This window comes from Xiphophorus couchianus, chromosome 5 (genome assembly GCF_001444195.1).
Source record: "Xiphophorus couchianus chromosome 5, X_couchianus-1.0, whole genome shotgun sequence".
Classification (NCBI taxonomy): Eukaryota; Metazoa; Chordata; class Actinopteri; order Cyprinodontiformes; family Poeciliidae; genus Xiphophorus; species Xiphophorus couchianus.
Window position 1 is genome coordinate 30,946,409 of NC_040232.1, and position 20,719 is coordinate 30,967,127.

The 20,719-nt window shown below is 40.7% G+C and overlaps 2 protein-coding genes across 2 annotated transcripts; one reads left to right on the forward strand and one right to left on the reverse strand.

The window, feature by feature from the left end:
* Positions 1-1,219: 1,219 nt before the first annotated feature.
* LOC114144667 (uncharacterized) lies at positions 1,220-4,381 on the forward strand. Its single transcript, XM_028017742.1, has 7 exons — positions 1,220-1,707; positions 2,002-2,251; positions 2,962-3,030; positions 3,128-3,161; positions 3,317-3,373; positions 3,637-3,862; positions 3,993-4,381. The coding sequence occupies exons 2-7, from the start codon at positions 2,054-2,056 to the stop codon at positions 4,171-4,173; spliced, it is 765 nt and encodes a 254-aa protein (XP_027873543.1). The 5' UTR covers positions 1,220-1,707; positions 2,002-2,053; the 3' UTR covers positions 4,174-4,381.
* Positions 4,382-10,898: 6,517 nt separating this feature from the next.
* On the reverse strand, positions 10,899-13,739 carry LOC114144674 (uncharacterized). Its single transcript, XM_028017750.1, has 3 exons — positions 13,201-13,739; positions 13,040-13,073; positions 10,899-11,992 (listed from the first exon to the last, which is right to left on the reverse strand). Exons 1-3 carry the CDS (start codon positions 13,432-13,434, stop codon positions 11,607-11,609), a joined length of 654 nt encoding a protein of 217 aa, XP_027873551.1. The 5' UTR covers positions 13,435-13,739; the 3' UTR covers positions 10,899-11,606.
* Positions 13,740-20,719: the final 6,980 nt, after the last annotated feature.

Here is a 20,719-nt window from a genome sequence, read left to right on the forward strand (position 1 = left end):
GGTTAACCCCATGGAGACCTAATGTGTCTCAGGGCATTTCTAGTTCTTACTGTCCCTCCACTCGACACGCAGAAGCCGCAGGCGCTGTAGGCAGGGCCCCTAATTTGGTCGGCATGCCGACTTCCGTCAGTCCTCTCTGCATCTTCATCTGCACCAGGCAGTCAGTGTACGCGTCTGGCTTGTGTGAGAGGTTACAGTGTGTGGGTAGAGAGTAAGCCAGAGTGAATTGTGAGGTTTCGCCGTATGGAGTTTGTCTTGTCAAACTGTTCCCTCCAATGACAGAGAGAGAGAGAGAAAAGGGAAACTTACAAGGTCTAGAGAAAAGGTTAGCTTAAATATAGGACATAGTTAACATAAAAAAATACCTTTTGCATCAACATTGTGAAAATGTTGATGTAAGAATCTTTTCAGTTCACACATGTTGAGAACGAGAAGAGGAAGTTAGCAGTGAGAGATTAAATCTTGTTGAAGTGAACGCAGTGCCTTCAAAAAGTATTCGTACGCATGAATCACATGATAAACTTTACAGTAATTATGCAGCTTAAATAATCCAAAACTAGCATACTAGCTAATAATAACAAGAATAATAACAACATAAAATTTATATGTGAACAGTCTGGTTTACATTTGTATATTTAAAATCTGTGTCAAGTCGTGTCACAGATCTTCAGATGGATTTAGTTCTGGACTTTGACTGGGCCATGCTGTAACATCAAAATGAATCACAAGTAAAACTGATAGGGAAAAAAAAGGAAGAGAGCAGAAAAGTAAAATGAAGCAACTCCTCGACAAGACAATGACGGTAATTATATGTAGAAATCCAAAGACGGAGGACAAGTTGCATCATTAATTTTGGTCTTTTGCAACACGTCTACATCCACTGCAGGCGGCTGCTGTCCAATTAGCAATGTCTCGCAACATGCAAGACAACTTGAGATGTTTTTGCAGATATATCAGCTCAGGCTGACTGAGGAGACAGAGATGAGCTGCACTGTGGGTCATAGTGCTAACCTGTGGTAGCAGAGATGTGTAGCGGTCAAACAAAGGATGTGACTGCTTCAACCTCACGGCTACTGATAATGTGAAGCTTAAACAACAACAACAAGCACGGCCCAACGCATTGGAAGATCACAGGCTCAAGAGAGACTTCACAAAATCGAGGCAGTTTCGAAGTCAGAAAAAAGAAACACAGAGAAACCGTGCACATGATCGGGAGGGAGAAGAAGGGAAAACACTGCAGAAAGCAAAAGGGAAGTGTCAGTTTTTAGTTGACAGCTATATACAGCAGGGAGTGTCCCTCACAGATGCAAACACATAGACGGATCTCTCTCTCTCTCTCTTGCTCTCTGCATGTCTTTTCCCCATGTTATCTTCATTTCCTCCTTACAATAGCTTGCTTCAAAAGCAATATAAGTGACATTTGACAGCAGGCAAGCAAATACGACTACAGAGGAAGGATTTAAGTTTGAACACTGACAGGACCTTTCCCTTCAGAGATGGACAGATCTGGCAGAAACGTAAAATAGCTCTTGGTAGAACAGATTCATAGTATTATTTATTGGTTATTTTCGGGTTGTTTTTTTGGGGTTTTTTTTTTTGGTTCTGAATGCCTGTGCTGGTCGCCAACAATCGCCAACAATCTTCAGAGATCTGAGTGAGAAAGAGCTGGATGGTTGACTAAGCTGTGGACGGACACTTACATCTGAGGTAATATTCATTTAAAGAACTTGGAGGACTGTGTACAATTATGTGTATGCCTTGTCTTTCTTTTGATTCATTAGACCAGTGATGACTGTCTTTGTCAAAGTAGTAGTGAGGATGTGAAGAAATCACTTTGCTTCCAGGCTCTGGTTGCGCCACATGTGTCTGCTGTAAACTTAGACTCTTCTGACATTACTTAAGTAACTTTTATTACTTTGCTGTCTTGTTTTTGGCGTTTATCTTTCACATTTTGTTTCTCCGGCTACCTGCTAAGCTATGACCCATTTTTCTCCTTTTCAGTAACTCTTCTCCAAGCTACGCTAGAGCACAGGCGGATTGTGATCCAGTTAGGATGTCAGAGGACGGCTCGGCCCCCACGCCGCAGGTGTTTGTGGTGGACAGCCAGGCCAGCTACTTATCCGTGCCCAGAAGCAAGAAGTCAACATGGGCCAGAGTGGGCCAGAAGTTCCTCCCTCTTCTCGTTGCTCTGTTCGCGCTGTCAATCTTTGTTGAGGGATATTTAATCTACATACTTTACCAAAGAACCGAGGTAAGGAGAGTGTCTCTTGGCATGTCTGCTCGAATGAGGGGAGACCCTCTAGGGCTCAGTGAAACTGGAAATTCCTCCGCGTGGCGATTTGCATATTTTCTCCTACGTCACATGGCAGCGTAGAAGAAGATTCTGCTTGGGTCATCTCTTACTCGTGAAGTTCTGGTCAAAGCTGACAAAGGCGTCATAAGACTTCAGTGTGAATTCGTACTTCCTTTCTCGCTCTGTCTCTATAAACTGCAGATATGTAGCGTTAACCCTCGTCTTAAAGCCACGTTTCACGTTTTGTTATGACACTTTGACTATTTTATTTCGTGCTCTCTTGGATTCTCTAAAACCTAAATTTAGTTGTGAATTTGTGGATCTTAGGGTTAACCAGGGTCAGATTTGATTTTGTCTCTAGAGTTTCTATTTGTATTTCATTGTGGTAATTATTTTTACCACTTTTTACATAATAATAATAATAATAATAATAATAATAATAATAATAAATACTTTTTTTTTTTTAAACGGAAAGATTTTCCATTTTCCAAATTAGGAGGAAAAAAAAGGGCTTGCACTTCTTAGTCACTTTTCCAGAATGATTTACTGTCACCAGGCATTTCTGTTCCTACATGCAACGATTTCTCCTTTCAGTCATTCATAGTCAACTTGGCTCGCCAGCTCATTTTTAGATCGCTCACGCTCATTTTCCTTCTCGTTCCCTGCAGGCCTTTTCTGGCTGCGTGTCTAATAATCTGTGCCACAACCTGTCCCACTCTGTGAAGTCTGAGCAGCAGGTAAATATATATGTGCACACAGATTGTGAATCGTCAGACACTGAGTTATTTTTGTCTGCTTAAACCAATCCACTTTTTTGTGTCTTTTTTTTTCCAGAATGGGAGGACATCGAGTCGAATAGGAACTCCAGGTTGGAAAGATGTTTAATGTGTTTTTTCTTTTTCAAAGAAAGCATTGAGATGCAGCTGTTATTACTGCCTTTGTTCCCCAAGAACTTTATCATTTTCCACATTAGTTGATTAGTTTGTTGATTTAACAAATGATGATTTCTGGTTTCCTCAACAGAATCCAATGAAATTCCTCCACTGCAGCCACAGAAACGGCCCTTTGCTCACTTGATGGGTAAGAACCCCCATGATGTCATAATTTCAACCAGCTTTCAACCCACATTTGGTCATCAGATCAGCTTATTATGTTGACGTTTCACTTTTTAAGCATTTTATTTTGTTTTTCTTAACACAACTTCATGTTGAGGAAGCAACATGGTCTTTGCTTGGTCTATTCAAGAATCAGTTTGGGAAGTGTAAAAAGTTGAATGGAGTCCAGTAAAAACCTTATTTCAGTTTCCCGTTTCAGTTTTGTGATTTATGAATGTTGTGTTTCAGGAGCTCAGAAGTCGAATGACAATGTAGTGCAATGGTCACAGGGTCACGACGACAGAAGAAGAATGGAGTACCTCAACAGCCGACTGATAATCAAGCAGGAAGGCTACTACTACGTCTACTCCAAGCTGGTAGTGGATGTTTTGGAGGCGACGTCACCTATCTTCCACAAGATCGTGAGAAATCCCAGTGGCTATGCTACATCTATAGATCTTCTGAAGTCCAAAAGGTGGGCTTTTTTTTTTACTTAGCTTTTCCTCAATTCTCCACATTTGCTGTCGTTGCATAAGCCCCCCCCAGCCCCCTGAATGCAACACAAATGTAACCAAATCTGACTCTCCTCACTGTTTTTCTTCCAGTAACTGGGGCCTAGAGAAACGTTCGGACGGCGTTTCAGGCGAGAACAAATGGAGAAGTTTTCTGTCTGGGATTTTCTTCCTGCAAGAAGAAGATGAAATTTATGTCACTCTGAGCAACATGGAAACGTTGTCTCCTGAGGCCAATGAAAACTGTCTGGGTGCCATCTGGATAGACTCTTAGACAAGAATGGAAATACCTCTGTGCTAGTTCTTCGACCAGTCTAATAATATGTACACCACAACTGATGGATGTAATTCTGAGAACAATGAAAAAACAAATAGTTTTGATATAAAAGTATCTGATATTCAGATTAAATATATATTTACATTGTAATTATTCTTCATATTTTGGTGTTTAAATAAAAAAAAAATGCTAAAAAACCAAATTATAAGAGGCTCTCTTTCTTTGTAGCATAAACACAAGCCATAGATATATTGTTTATTTTTCTGTTTAGATGATAACCTGAGAGAAAAATTAACTTGGACAACTTTAAACCGCAGTCAACCCACATTACAGGGCTGCAGGTGTACAAATGTGCAACCAGCTTAAGGGAGAGTTTGTGTATGTATGCATGACTGTATTTATGTGTGTGTGCGTGTGTGTGTGAGGAGCAGGATGTGGTTGAGTAAGGACGCAGAAAGGAGGAGGAGTGAAATAAAGTGCTACTTGTTGCTGACTCAGCTCTTCCCACAGTGAGTGAGTTTCAGAAACGCAGCAAAGTTTCAGATGGAAAATAAAAAAAATAAAAAAAATAGGCGCGACAGTGCAGAAGTCTGGAAATGAAAGTTTGACAGTGATTAAGGTTCTCTGTCGAGAACCGCCAGAGCAAAAAGAAAGACAAACGCGACTCTGCACACTTGGAAACAAGTTGAACTGAGAGCACAGAAACGAAAAGAAAGAAAGAAAAAAAAAAGCCGCCAGGTGGAGGAGCAGGTCACCTCTGAGAGACACCGGTGAGAGGAACGACCAGGTTTCTGCATTTGGCAGAAATTTGGGTCATTTCCTGTTGCGAGAGCTCGATAAACATCTACACATTTAGATGCTCTGGTAAACAAACATATAAAAGCTTCTTGTGCAAGAAACTGTGCATGCTTGGCCCAAGAGCTTTGATTTGAAAACTGTTCTGGACTAAATGTGCTACACATATTTCTATTTTTTTTTTGTTGCATCATATTAATGTTCAGCTGCATGATAAAATGCTGGATTCTTTACACATTTTATTTGAAGCCTGCGGCGCCGACCAGATTATATAGTCACAATCAAGACAAAAGAGGGTGTGTTCAAAAACACACAAACTATCCTTTAGATTATATGTGTACATTGTACATATGAAGTATGGTGTTACAACTGCGCAACCAACTGCAGGCAGAAATCAACTAATTATTAAATAGAGATCAGTAGTAAACGAACAGCATCTTGAAGAGCAGGGAGAAATCTGGCCTGTATGGAAAAGTCAACAGCAAAAAAACAACAACACATTTTTTAAAGGAACTCCTAAGAAATCTACACAGATTTCCACAAGACACAGCAAATATGCGGGAGAGGGTGCTCTGGCCCAACTTATCGCTTTGTGTGTTGAAGAAAACGCCGTCCCTCGGGTGAAACATGGCGCTGGCATCATCACGGGGTGAGGATGCTTCTCTTCACCTTCCAGCAGGACAACTCTAAACGTACAGCCAGAGCTCCGGCATTACTTAGATCAAAGCATATCCACCTGTTCGAATGGCCTAGTCAAAGTCCAGGTCAAATTTCAACTCTGAATCTGTGGTGAAGTTTGACATTTATGTTCGTAGATTTCAATCTGACTGAGGTAGAGAGCTATTCTGCAAAAAAACCAAAAGGAATGGTTTCACATTTCAGTCCATAGATCCGGAAATCCGGTATAGACTTGAATAAAAAGACTTGCGGCTGTGACTGCAGGTTGTTTCCGCAAAGTATTGATTATGCACTCATTTGTATGATCTGTCATATAAAATCCCAGTAGATGGATGTCTGCTGTTGAAATGTGACAAAATTCTTAAAGGTTCTGTAAGAACGCTCAGAACAAAATGAGCTCAGACTTGCTTCAGGGAGCATTCACAGCATCCCTTTACAATCCACTATAACCCAACTGTAATTTATCTGTCCGGTTCGTTTGTGGAGGTCTGAATACGCAACTGGACTCTGATGCGGACAAAGACCAACAAACTCTAGTCTACCTAAAAACCTCAGTCTCAGTTCAGTTGAAGTGAACTCTTGTGTGCTTAAAATTCATATGTGAACACCAAGGGGACTGGCGGACATCGCTCCAAAAGCAGGAGGTGGCCTGTAGTGCAGGGCATTCTGGGTAAGTACAACCAAAGCAAATGCGAGAGGAACAGCATTTTCAAATGGCTTGGCTTGTTTGACGTAGGGCAGTGAGAAAGCAAACCGCACCAGCTGAAAATGTAAGAAATGCTGCAAAATTTGTTCCCTGATCCATCCGAGTCCACCTGACTATCAGGTGTGAGGACGCCCTTTGAGACAACAATGGTGGCTCTGAACAAAACCTTGGCAAAAACATGCGTTGCTACAACAAAAATAACCACACTGGAAAGAAAAGCAGTGCAGCTGTGCCATCGTCCTTAGAGCAACGTGCTCCAATGCTTTCACACTATCCCACAGAGCAGGCTGCAGAAAGGCACAAAACCGCAGAAATGAGTCAGTAAACAAGCTGACAAATGCAAAAAATGCCTGCATGCAAAGGTAGCACTGTCACCACTCTGCACTGTGGGACTTGGCAAACATGAAACAGGAGAGTTTCATACCCAAACCATAAAAGACTCTAGTCTTACCCCAATCTGACTGTGAAAACAGCAGTGACACCCCTTAATTTAAACAAGAAACGTAAACCACAACCGCCCCCGATCACCTGATGCAAAGGTGCTGCTAGTCGACTCAGCGTGCTCTTTCATAGTAAGTTTACTATGACAAGCGGTTTCTGCAAAATATTATCACGGTTGACCTCAAAAATACTTTTGGAGCCCGCCCAGGAAATACAAAAATGCGCCCAACTTTGGTAGATATCGAAGCAACATTCCAAGCACCCTTTCTTATGATAATCAAGTTTTAAACCTCTGCTGTGAGGAATGATCAGGAGTCTTTGAGTTAAAACTACTTAGAGAGGCAATTCTTTACAAACCAGATGTCACAGACCTGTGGTGTTAACTCACCATGTCAGAGCTGCAGGTCCTGGCATTTGCACATGTAAATAAACGGTCTCTTGCAGAGCAAACTTGGGTAAGATGCATGTAGGAACATCAGCCTTCACATCTCGATTGGGAAGAATCTTTGTTTTTTTAGTGCAAGCCAATCATCCTGAAGCTAAAGGTTAAACTACAAACAAGTAGACATGCCCTTATTGCAATAGAGGTTTTGCTAAACTCCTAACCAACTACTGAAAAACTAAATCTCATGATAACTTCCCCTAAAATCTCTTAACAGGTTTTCTTCTGGTATCACCTTGTATTTGCCTCCAATGCATCTTCCCATCAACCTACGAGACCGATGGGACTGAGTTTGTGTTGTAGTCTTTTCATTGACCAGATCCTCTGTGCAAAAGCTCGGGATGCTGTTTCATAGCCTAAACCTGCTTTACACCTCAACCCAACCAATGATGACTTTCAACGGCACCAGACTGAAAGGGGCTAAATCTCACGCTTTGGAGATTTTGCGTGCAAACCAGTTTGAAAAGAATGCAACCTTTTCCTCTTCTGTAGCATATCTAGAAACGCGGGGTTGTTGGGTAAGCAAAGGTCTAAAGGCTGTGAATTCTTTTGCAATGCACTGTCGTCCTTTTCCTTTCAAGAGAGGTTGGGGTTTATATTTGGCAGACTGCAGTAGGCAGGATGCCATAGAGTGGGTGTTGCGCCATATGGAAGCGTTGCTGAAGTAACGGCAGGTGTTGTGGCGTCAAGGCAAAAGGTGTTACGGCTGCTTCTCAGCAGGCTTTTAAGGTAAGGTTGAGCTTTGTTGCGTTACACTGCGGGCGGATTTAACAGGGAGCATTCACATCACCACCTAAAGCGACTTTTTGATTTGCTGCACTAACGCCTCCATCATGCTGGATGCAGGAATGTGGAAAGGAACAGGTGGATTTCTAATTTAAAGTGACCAATTTTAGATCTAAAATTCCAAAAAAACAAAACAACAACAAAAACAAAAACACGGAGAAGACAAAAGGAATGTAAATGTAAGTACATCAGCTTAATTCAGGCTGTAAATCGTGTGTGCTGTTAATCTTTTGTTAGCTTCCACGCTGAACACTAAAGTTTGCATGAGATACGGACACGCTGAAAATGCGCCCGTTCAAATTTCTCAGCGTGGGTTTTTGTCGCTCCAAAGCAAAAAAAAAAAAAACACACAAAAGGGGACCACAACTTGGCGAGTCTGAGATTTGCAACCTGTCGTCTTGCGCCGTCGCTCTTCCTCTAAATGTTGCGTGCAACGCTTACTGTCAGCCTCCCGCCGGGTTCACCGGGTTTCTGCCTTCAGCCTGTTTTCTGCACGGCTTTTGGTGTGAAAGCAGCTACCTGTAAAAACGATGCTCAGAGTGACTCAGAACTGCGTGGCTGTGGGTTACTGAACCAAGCGCCGAGGGAGAAACTGAGGCAGCGTTCCTTTAAGCTCAGCACGCTAGTAATTTCAGATGCTGAGGTGTTTGATGTGCCTCTGATGTTCGACTCTTTGAAACTTTTTTAAAAATGTTTTTGCATAATCAGTTCAGAAAGTGAAAGAATAGCTTCCCATTGCTTTGCTGTTTCGCATCGGACACTTTTAGACAACGAGGAGCCAGTTTATTTAGCTGGTGAAATGATTTTTAAAAAATTTTATTTTCACGCATCAACTCAATAAAAACGTGTTCGGCATTGTTTTTAACAAGGTGTGACGTGTTTTGTGGCATTTTGTTTAATTTCTGCTCTCGGGTTAAGGTTTTGATTCTGACTTTTCACTTACCAAAACTCTCCGCATTCATTCCCAGAGCTCAGTTTTAACACTTAGATTTTCTCAAAATGGTGAATGTTTTTTGACTTTCCAAGTCAAATGTTTAAAAATAGTAAAAATATATATATATATATATATACATATATATATATACATATATATATATGTATATATATATATATATTTTTTTTTTTGAAGTAATGCATATTCAGTTTCTGCACATGGGCAAGCTCTGTCTAGCTAGCCCATTTCGTGAAGGAAGTCCAAATTTGGTAATGTGGCGTTTCCTGGGGTTGGTTTGATGTTTGACTGACAGTGAAATGCATTAAGCAGTTTTTGGCTCTATATGTGTAACATGTCTTTGCAAATAGCTGATATCAACCACACACCTTCGGTGCATACAGTGACAATCTTTAGAATATAAGATAACCCTTGAATTTGACTATTTTCTGTGTGATCAAATACAACATCTTTCTCAAGACATTACAAGCATTTTTTCCTCATTTTTCCAAATTGCTGTGTGTTTGTTCAAAAGTCTGTTTTTAATCGGTTGTTCTTGGTTTCGCCAAAACGGCCAGTCCGGCCAGTCCGGCAGCCTGTGCGTTGTGGTTTGGATAATTATTTTCTTGTTCAGGTAAATCCCTGCGAGACACCAAGTTTGTGTTTTATCCTCGTCTCATTAGTGTCTTTAAGCCTTCAGAAAAGTTTCGCACTGACCTGCTCCGGAATCCAAAGCGAAGGAAATCACAACCTCCACCGCCGTCCAGTTCCAGGTGACCACCATGTGCCCACCACTACTGTCCAATGCCATGAATCATTTGACAGCAGTCAACATGTGAGTTGGACCAAGCAAGAACTTTTCCTTGTCCTTTGGGGGTTTTGGGCAGCAAACGTTTCCTGTTTCATCTCCTTATTCCAGTGGAGTCCAAAAGGTTGGAGTCCTGCAGATCTCAGTTGTCTCCCTGTTTCATCACACTTAAAATCAAATGATGGTTCGTTAACAGGCCTGTGCTGTTGATGAGTTCACTGGACCGTTTGAGACGCATCTAGAACTGATGCCGGTCTTTAAAATAACCATTAAGTCATGAAATCTCAAATTAGACTATTGGATATAATCCACTTCTTAAAATCTAAGAGTAAAAACAAACACTTCAAAACGTTTAGGGTACCGATCGGCTTGTTTCAGAAAACAACAACTTCAGTTTCATTCTGTCAGACAGCAAGAAGTCTGTGGTTTTTGATGTTTTTTGTTAGTTTTTTTTTTCTAAACTTGCATTTCTGAGTTTTACTCTTCAGCAGGGATTCCTAAATCTGAACTTTTTTTAATGAGTTTATGAAGATGTAAAACTTGAAATTATATATTTTTAGAAATGCAATTCTTGAGAAACTCAGTGGAAAGGTGCTATTTGTGCTAAAACTAAGTTACTTAATAAGCCAATCAGAGTTTTGATATTTATGATGACCTATGACCTTCGATGAATTGGGGCCATAAAGTGAAAGCATGTGGCAAAACGGAAGAGTTGCACATTCAGCGCCCTTTAAATGCAATAAATCCATCAGACGTGTTAAACCAATCATTCCTTCAAGAGGCAGTTTTGCATCTTCATAGGAAGCAACGCAGCAATCTGTAAACTTTTTTTTTAATTGTTGTTGTTGTTGCCTGCGCTGGCTAAATTAAAAGCGTATTTCTCATATCTTGTGGCCGGAAATGTTTTGCTTGACATCAACACAGGAGGTGTAGAAGAAAAAAAAAAGTGTGTATGTTTGCTGGCCCACAGGTTTTTTTCTTCTTCTTCTTTTTTTTTTTTTTTTCAAAACCACTCGCTGCAATCAACAAACAGGATGTGATGTGCGTCCAGTTCCCGTTACAGCCTCCGTGACACCGGGGAACTTTCCCTCACCTAAATAAAGCTTCACAAAATCCACTTGAAGTGTTGCAGATGTGACTTTACGTTTTAATTTTTATTTATTTATTCATTATTGCAATAAAGTTAACAACATTATATCCATGTTTGACATGGATCACAACAACATACATTCACGTTTGAATAGTTTTGTCCACAGGACTTACATTTTTCTCACAGGCGGAACGTTTTCCCGGCTCGCGAGTTTCCACATGGAATGCGTCTCGTCCGCAATCGCTAGTCGCGATTGCAGAACTTTGTCTCCTTGACAACGTGTTGCCCTTTTTTATGAAACAACATCCAGCTCCCCGAGTTCAAAACTGAACCAAATCAGTGCGGTAACAATGCATTGCACATCAACACAAATGTAGTGGCATCTACAGCAGAAATACATTCCCGCAGCGTTATAAATATAGATACATAAATAAAACTTAAAATAAATACACAGCAAGAAAACCGACTTTTTTCTGGGAGGAGGGGGATTTTACAGGTGAGTGATGGTTCTCCTGAGATTTCTTTAAAGTCCTTGCAGAGACTCTTTGGTTTTAAATCTTCAGTGCAAAAAAAAAAGACAACAATACAAAAACAAAACATCCCACCTCAACTCTTGACTGGTACCGGCACCGGCACGTTTCCACCTTCCTGAGCTTAGACACAGAACTCACTGGTGTTCACGTTTGTGTTACGACGCCCCCACCCACAGGGTCAGGGTCCCGTTCTCTTCCGGACATCCGCGGCTGCAGATCGTCACTCTACGAGGAACAACCCGAGGCCCGATCTGTCGTGGTCCAAACTCCAGTTCTCCTGTGTCTCCTTCGGTACAGTCATCTGAGCGATCAGGTCTTGGCTGTCCAGCGGGGTCACCGTCCAGCACTTTTTACTCACAGACGTTTTCTCCATGTCGTCCGTAAGCTCCACATGGCAGGTTAGCTTGTCGGCCACCTCCAGCTTGAGGGTGCCTGCTTGGCATTTGTGGGTGCAGTGGACAGTGACCTGGATGTACATGAAGTAGATCCCCGTCTTCGATGGCGTCAGGGATCGCTTCGATGGGTCGTACTGGAAGTTGCTCCCAACTGATGGCCCTAGAGCGGACTGGGCGACTTTCCAAGACATTGTAGTGTTGTCTAGTTTATCTAAGAGAAGACAAACATATGGGGGGTTAGAAGATGCTTACATGGGGTTGGTAAGCACAGATAATATCCATTAAACCTACATTTTTTTTACATTTCACATGCAGAAGAAAAACACCCTTTAGAGGGCTTTGAGAATGAGAAGGGAGAAAGGGACTGAGGGCCAAAAGTCCCGAAATATATTTATAAAATAAATTTTTCTGCATGTGATAGCATGTAACATCAACAATTCAAAAAAAGTGTAATCAATACATTAAATAAATGGGTTTTTTTTGTTTGTTAAAATCTGTAGTTAAACGAGTCAATACTTTCTTAAATACACAATTGGAAAAGTCAGAGTTTCCTTTTCATTTAGTTCATGCTGACATTATGCATAAACATTTTATTCTTAATGTTCTGCAGTTTATTCACTGTCAATAGACTCGACATCTGATTGGCTGACCTGCACAGCAGTGCAGACTGATCGTGTCAATCCTGCCTACACAAACTGAGCTGCAGCTCCTACAAGACACGACTGAGTACATGCTGAAAACTAATATTTAGACGAATAAACCTTTATTTATTATTATTATTGTCCCTTTTCGTGCTCCATATTTACCAAAAATCTGAATTTCAATCTAATTTCATTGCATGACGAACAGTAGACATTCCATTATTCTATTTTGCTATTAAACTGACATATTGACACATTTTTCTATTTTTTAAGGAATTGACCACAGGTTTATCACAGTTACATTTATTTATTCAATTGCAGTGCTTTTGACCCTCCTTATTTGGCAGAATGTCAAATAATTGCATCGAATTTTTCCACATAAAAACTATAATTATTTTTTATCATATTTTCACTCTATCATATTATTTATTTGTTTTATTCGACTGTGGCACTTTAACATAACACACAGTGAATTCATGTTCTCGTTGCCAATTAACCGTTGACGTAGTTATTGTTGCTTTGTTGAATTAATTTTGGATGTGAACTCATTTAAAAAATTTTTTAAAAAAGAAGCAACAGCTTTGTTGAAATTAGGGCAAATAAAAATAAATACTCACTCTCTGCGGCTTTCAAGTACGCAAAATTGTGCATCTGTTGAGAAAAAACATTGAAGAGGACACGTGTCAGAAAACAATCAAAGATTAGGAAAAAAAACCAACTTATTATAAGCATTATAATAAGGCATTATAAGATTGTCATTAACGAAAACGCGGTTTACCTTGTAACCTGGAGAGGCGGACCCACTGTCCACCAAGCGGGCGCTTCCAGATGCGGGGTCACGCAGCTCGGAGCGCAGCTCCTTCACCACCAGCAGCCCGCCGACAGCCAGAGCCGTCACCGCCACGAACAGAATCACGACGGACATGCCGAGGAAGAAATCCACGAAGCTCCGACGCCGTCCGACGCTTTTCTGGAGCGACTCCACGTCCGCTTGGTTGCTGCTTTGCTCCATTGGTCTGTCTGCGGCTGTCGAGATTGTCTTGCGGCGCGAAACGCTCAAAAGATGCGAATTGTAAAAACAAAAAAGAAGTAAAAAAAAAAAAAGAAGAAGAAGTTAAAGACAGTCCTCCAGCTGATGGGTCAGTTACCTCCTGGGAGTTTAGTCCGCTCTGTTTATCACCTCAGCTCAATCCTGCTGTTTGGGAGAGTGTGGCGGCTCCGAGCACCATGACAGGGTCATTTATAGGGCCTCTCCAGAGCACGCTTTCAGATAGAGGAAAAAAATACGGAAGTCATGGGTTTCCCTCCCCGCCTCCATACACAGACACACACACACACGCCAACTGTCTCCCCTCCCCTCCCTGCTTTCGCTCAGCGGCTTTCACTGGAGGTGCGAAAACTAGACTTTCCGCGGCTCTCCTCTCTGTTGCGCAAGTGCAACAGAGAGGAGAGCGTGTGTCGTGGAAACCGAAAGGAAAAGAGAGAAAAAGTATCACCCCAGGGCTTTTTATTATCATTATTATTATGTATTTATTACCAGGTTACATTCCTATACAGTCACAAAAAATATATATATACAAACTTTTACCAGAACACATGGAGGGGGGCCCTCTCTATAGGGGCCCCAACACGACAGAGAGACGCTTCAAAGTATTTTCTATTAATGGGAAGGGTGGAGCGCACGTGGGTGGATGTTGAACATGATGAGAAAGAGAGGGATTTTTCTCTCTCTCTTTTTATTCCAACACGATAACGTTTAGGTAACACGTGGGAGAAAGAGGCCAGGTCAGCAAAAGAGAGATAGAGTGATGGGTTTGAACACGCTGTGCTATTTAGAGAGGCAGGTTATCAGATGGAGCTGGATGAAACTCCAAGGAAGGGAGAAGGATTTTCCCAAATTTAATAATAAAATGACATGTGTCCGGATGCGCAGTAATCAAGATCAACTAGAGATTTGACTTTATGGAACGATTTCGTGTTGATCTGAGCCATTCGGTTTTATTGGACCAGTTGTCATGCAGTTATTGCACATCCTCCATTTTCGGAAAGAGTTCAGCTTCCTTTCACCTTCTGTAAGAAAACGGACCCACAGCATCACAGATCCTCTTCCTTGCTTCAGCATGAACACAGAGAGCTTTTAGTGACGCTCTCTGTTTCGCATCGCAGAAAAGCTACATCTTGGCCTCGTCTGAGCAAAATGAATTTGAGATGTTTACATTTGTGATGGTAGGGCAGAAAAGGCCTTTTCTGTCCCAGTCGGGGGGGAGGAGACTCCACTCTTTGTCGTATGTCTCCAAACATTTGGGAGATTTTTGTTTTTAAACATAAATGGCTCCATTAAAATAGTGGAGTTCTGGATTCTAAACGGAAAGCTCAGATCAAATCTACTTGGTTCAAAACGTGATGCAATATGAAAATATCACATTTATACCGAAGGCTTCGCAGTAACTGTGAAAACAATCGTGTCTTAACACGAGAAACCAACTCTTTGAGTAGTGCTCCTGAATTTCTCATCTGATTTCTCCATTTTTCCTGGGATTATGACACTCATGTGGAAGATGAATTTGTTTAAAGCCTTTTCATCTCTTGCCTGCTGCTGTGTAATAAATATATTCACGGGAACATCGTTTCGGTTCCGCTTTGCACGTTATGCGACCAGGTTGACGTCAGCCACATGCAGTGGTTATAGCTAACTGCACTTTGTTGACATTTTTCCTGCAAAAGGTATTTTATGAACTGGTTGCATAAGCTTAAAGTTCCTCTAAACTCTGACAACTTCATTAGGAAATAAAAAAGAAAAAGAACTTCTTTCTTTCCTGTTTCCATTTGGGAGTTTTCATGTTAGAAACAACCAAACTGACGTTTTCGCTAGAAGAAGAAGAAAAGAAAAAAAAAATCACATTTCAAATGGTAATGTCTCATCAAACAGCCAAAACTCAAAAGGCCAAATTTAAATCCCGACTTTGATGTTTGCTGTGTGTCGTTTCCAAATCAGATTCTTATCTGGCGCTCAGCAGCGATTTACCGGACTACTTAGCGGAGCGAGACTCTGTGACGTAGGCCGCTGATCGACGGGACACAGGAATCCATTTCGACCAAAACAAAACAAACCTGAGGACGTGTGACCGAAAAATATCCTAAAATAAGATTCTCGGGTTACGTCAGAGGGAAAGTCTGTTGTGTGGACAGAAGTTTGGACTGTGCGGTGCATTGCAAAAGAAAACACAGTCCATGAACTTTCCACGTCTTGCTGCTCAATGGCTGCAATGGCATTATGTGTTTTTGGGGATCATGTGATGGGCAACCACAAACCATTCCATAACTGTGAAGCAGATGAAACGTCTCATGTTTGTGTTTTACAAATCTTGTGTGTGTAGGTGTGGGTGTGTGTGTGTGTGTCATGCGTTAATGTTGAGTCAATACTTTGTAGAAAGCATCAAATTGCAGCTGTCAGCGTTTCGGGACTTAGATGTCTCCATATGTCAGTTTTGTGCATCAGAAGAGAAGTTATTTTTTGCCAAATACATCAAGCTCACATCCATTCTCAGTTCTTTTCATTCTTTCGATGAAATTTAGGTCTAAACTTTGACTGGGCCATTCTAGAACATGGATTTGCATTGACTGTAGCTCTGGCTGTACGCTTAGGATCGACCAGGAAGGCATCAACATGGATGTTTTTAGCACTAGCTTTCCCTAAACATCATGCCAGCACAGGGTTTTAACATTTGTGAAACTAATGTTTGTGATTAGTTGCTTCAGGGTTGGCACAGCTAACTGTTTAGCTAGCCGTGCCCATCCCACATGCTGCTTGTTCTAACCTCCTTCAGAGAACAGCTGGATTTGTAGTGAGATCAGATGGACTCTCTTTACTGTTGAGGCAACTTCTGAACAGTTGCCTCAACAGTAATCCCAATTGCATTGGGATTTATTTACCAGAGTCAAAGTGAAAGGAGCTGAAAATGCAAGTGGATGTAGCACTCTTCAGGTTTGTAAAGGATATGAAAATCATGTCAGATTTTCCTTCAGTTTCACAGTTTTGCTCTACTTTGTGCTGGTCTGTCACGGTATATTCCCAGTAAAATACACTGAGGTTTGTGGTGAAGAAAATGTGTGTGAAAGCTGAAAAAAAAATCTCTCTCTCTATATATATACAGTATATATATTTACAAAGAATAACATGTTCACGCTGCTGTTATTTTGTTTGCATTAAACAGAACAGGGCATCTGCTAACTGCAAGAAAAAGCTCTTACGTGTCACCTATGGGAAAGAAAAGTTCAAACATTCGCTTGTGTTAAAGTTTGCCGTGTTTCTCGTGTAGAACAGGGCAGGTCTAATCTTTTAGCGGTCAAGTCTTCTTTATGAAACAAGGTGTTTCATTGGTCAGGCGCCGCAGCTGCATCATGGAAAACATTTATGTTCTGAGGTTCTGGTTAAGAAAAAGTCTGGTGAGATGAGGTGGTGCAGGAAGAAAGAAAAAAAAAAAAAAACACAGACAGACCACACATAAGTGAAAGCACACACACCTGCCCTCTGACACACACGGACAAAAAAAATAGGTTTAGGTTTGTGGCGAGAGAATGTCACACTGCATCTCGCAAACCTTCTCCAGGTGAAGGTGCTGGCGCTGGTTCTGTTTCAGGCTTGTATTTAAATCAAACGGAGGAGGAGATTTCACATCAGAACGTTTCCTAATGAGAGCTGAACCGGTTGTGCCTCTGCACATTCTGGCTCCAGTACAGAAGAGGAAACCTGTTTATAAATAAATTCCAGGTTTCAGGAATTTCTCTGTTTCTGCGTCTAACATCTACAAAAATGAATCCGTTAGCAGCTCTGTGTGTCTCAGTAGAATCCCCAGATTTATCTACTGTTTTAAAAAGAGGACATAAGATGTAGCTGTGTAAACTCCAACCTCTGGTTACTGAGTTGGTGACTTTGTGTGGGTCTACTTTTACATAAAACAAATTGAGTATTTGGTGATTTGACTGCAAACGATGCTCATATTACATTTTGTAAACGAACCCCTTTAACATAAAATCTGTGTATTTCATTTTTGGAGCCTTGAGTTGGCCCTTTTAAAATGTGGAGTTTTAATGCTGCATTAAAACTCTTTGCAATGCTCAAATATTGGAAAATTCTGAAGTTATACTCCGTCTTTCAGGGACCAGCATGGTGCCGGGTTACACGGGACATTTCAAACCACCTGCTGATGTAAAGGCCTACGTATGACTTTACTAAAATTTGCAAACAGACACTTTCATACAGATGTGGCCACATGACCGGCTCTGACCCGGTGGCCCTTACTCTTCTAAATGCGGCCCTGTAAAACATTAAGGAGCATCTCAGAGCTTTGCGTCTCATCACATGCTTTTGCTCAGATGTACATTGTCTGGGTCAGAATAACATTTTGTAATTCGATCCGATTAGACGAAAGTAGGTGCTAGTCATTAATTGCATTGTGGCTGAACCGATTTGATCTGTTGGATTCCCGTCTGGACTTTGGCGTTCTTACTGTAAGACAAGTCACGCACCGCTCACGGTTAATGTTGCACATGGTGAGGGCTTCCCACAGTAAATTAAGCACTAATTTTCCACAGCTTTACTCGTGGCATTTATGGTAATCATCTTCAGACTCTATTTTTAATCCGCTGATGTTGCAGCATGCTGGCTTTACAGGAATGTTTGTCAGCCGCAAAAACGGGAACTGAACTGTTGCATGAAGAAAAACAAGAGTCAGAAGGTGCCTTGGGCTTAACTTTAATGAGTAACTCTAATGTAAATTTCAGCAACCTAACAAGTGCTGCGCTTCTGATGCCGTCACATTTTTATCTCTCTCTCTCTCTTCTGATGTTTTTTTTGTTTGTTTTGAAAGTTTGCAGATTACCAGTACCACATAGCCTGCATATTATAAATAAAAATACATCAGAGTGCTTCAAGAAAGCAGCCTTCATCACAAGCTTCCTGGCCTCAGTTAGGCATCTCATATTTGATAAAACAAACTTCTGAATTGGCAAAACTGCACAGTCTGTTCATAATTTCTCCCAGAGGTTCTGTGAGCCTGGAATCTGTTGGAGCGACTGCAGTTACTGACGTTTTTGTGGACCATTCCACAAATTAAGGAATTTTCCAGACTCCCCTAATGCATTTGTTTTTATTCTAATCTATAAAAAATATGCTTATCTAACAATTCAACATGTTATGCATGTTGCAGCTATTAGTATTCCAGCTTTTTTGTGCTTGAAAACTAACATTGAATTCCTTGTTTGTGCAAACAGTCTTGCCCAATAAAGCCAATTCTGATTACCACTATATAATATTGTTATATATTAATATTGGAATTTTCAAAACTGATATCTGTGTAGAATGCATTTATTTATTTAACAAGTTCAATTATTGCCTGGTCTTCTTGAGAACATCTTGGGTAGCGGGGGCTCAAGCCTTGGTTCTGACTGTAACTCAAAGACAAACAGAAACTTCTCCAAAAGTCATTTTCTCAGTGTGGAGAAAGTATTTCAAGTGCAAACCAAAAGTAATTGATGTTGATCCATGTCAGCTGGTTCACCACCCAGGGCGTCATGTTTTCAGGGGGCGTCACAAACACTTGTAGAAGTGGGGTTCCTTTAATAGAAAAATGTTTTAACCACTTTGGACAATAAACTGAACTTTTTTTTTGACATCTTGGATCAAATCGGAAACCAATTCAGTTGAGTTTATTTATACACTTTACAATTTACAACAAGTCATCTCAATCCATTCATACAGACATTACAGTTGATGTATTTAATTTTGAGTCAATTGTGATTCAAAGAGGCTAAAAGAGTCCACATAAACTCCAAAGCTGTCATTTTACAATAAGTTTCTATACCAGACTTTTACTTTGGAGAGAACGTGTCTTTGTAATGCGCTTTCTATTCCCTGAGGTTTCTCGGGAGTTTTTGTTTTTCATCTTTTTCGAAGATGAAAAACGGTTCAGGAACTTTCACTGTTGCAGCTCCGCAAAAGTCCACACATCACATGAAGAGACAGAATGCTTTCTAAACAAACTGAACAAAAAGTGCCTAAGTAGTAAAAAAACATCACAAGGAATGAACATTGAGAAATGCAGCGGTGTGATGGGAAAAGATGAAGGGACTCTTTTTGCGTAGGAGTGACAGATGAGGAAGTAGCTACGAAACAGAGAAAATGAGAAAATTAACAATGGAAACAGGACAAACTCTTGTTAAATGTCATATAAGCATTTGTGGGGGCAAGAAAACCCCCCACATAACTCTGTTCCTTAAAGAACACAGAGATCTTCAAAAGTCCATGTTTATTTTTTAAAGCTTGGGATAAAACCCAGGATCACTTTCTGTTTTTCTAAAAATGTCTAAACTGCCTGAAGGTCTTTCAATGTGTTCAAACTTGACTGAAATGAATTACCTAAACAAGCATTCACTCCCTCGGATGTTTTTTTCTTTTATTGAGTTTACAAATCAATCACAGACAAAAAGAAAATGGCTGTCTGATTAAAACAAACTCTTTAATCTCCAAAATACATAAATATTTGTAAGACGAAAAAAAAAAATGATTGGTGAATATTTCTCTTCGGTAAAGTGACAGACTTAATTCAACAGAGGTCCAGCCAACTGGTGATTGTAGTCTGACGATGAGTGGGATGGAGATCACCGGAGTGCAGTGTGTCGCAGTATGAGGACACCTGCTGTGTCTGGGAGGTCCGTTCACTGGTTCATCAGTGTTCCTGGGTTCCACTAAGACAACAAAAACAATACAAGCGATCCAGGAGGAGTAATTGGTTTCCATCATTCACTTACAGCGAGACGACGACCCGAAGACACACAGACATGCTCTGAAGACAATCTAGGTGAATGTTCAGGAATGGCCCAGTCAAAGTCTCTGACAGAGTTTGAACAGCTTTGCAAGAATGGAGTGAAACTGCAGCATCCAGATGTGCAGCCTGGTGGAGACTTGAAGGGCGTGAGTATTAATGCAGTCTGTTATCTCATGTGACATATTGTTCTTTAATTATCATTATTTTGTAGAATTTTTTAGCAAATAATTTTTTGATAAAACAAAAATGTTGATCATAATTAATGTATTATTATTATTATTTTATTGTATTTTATTTTAAAGCAGGTAAAACGTCCAAGGGAGTTATTACATTTTATAGATTGCAAATGTCCAGACATCTGTTGTCGCGTCTTTCGTCGTCAGCCTTGAATGATGAAGTACTGACCGTGAGAAATAAGAATCATACCTTTCATCGTTTAGACATGAAATCTTTTTTACAGTAAGTGTTGAC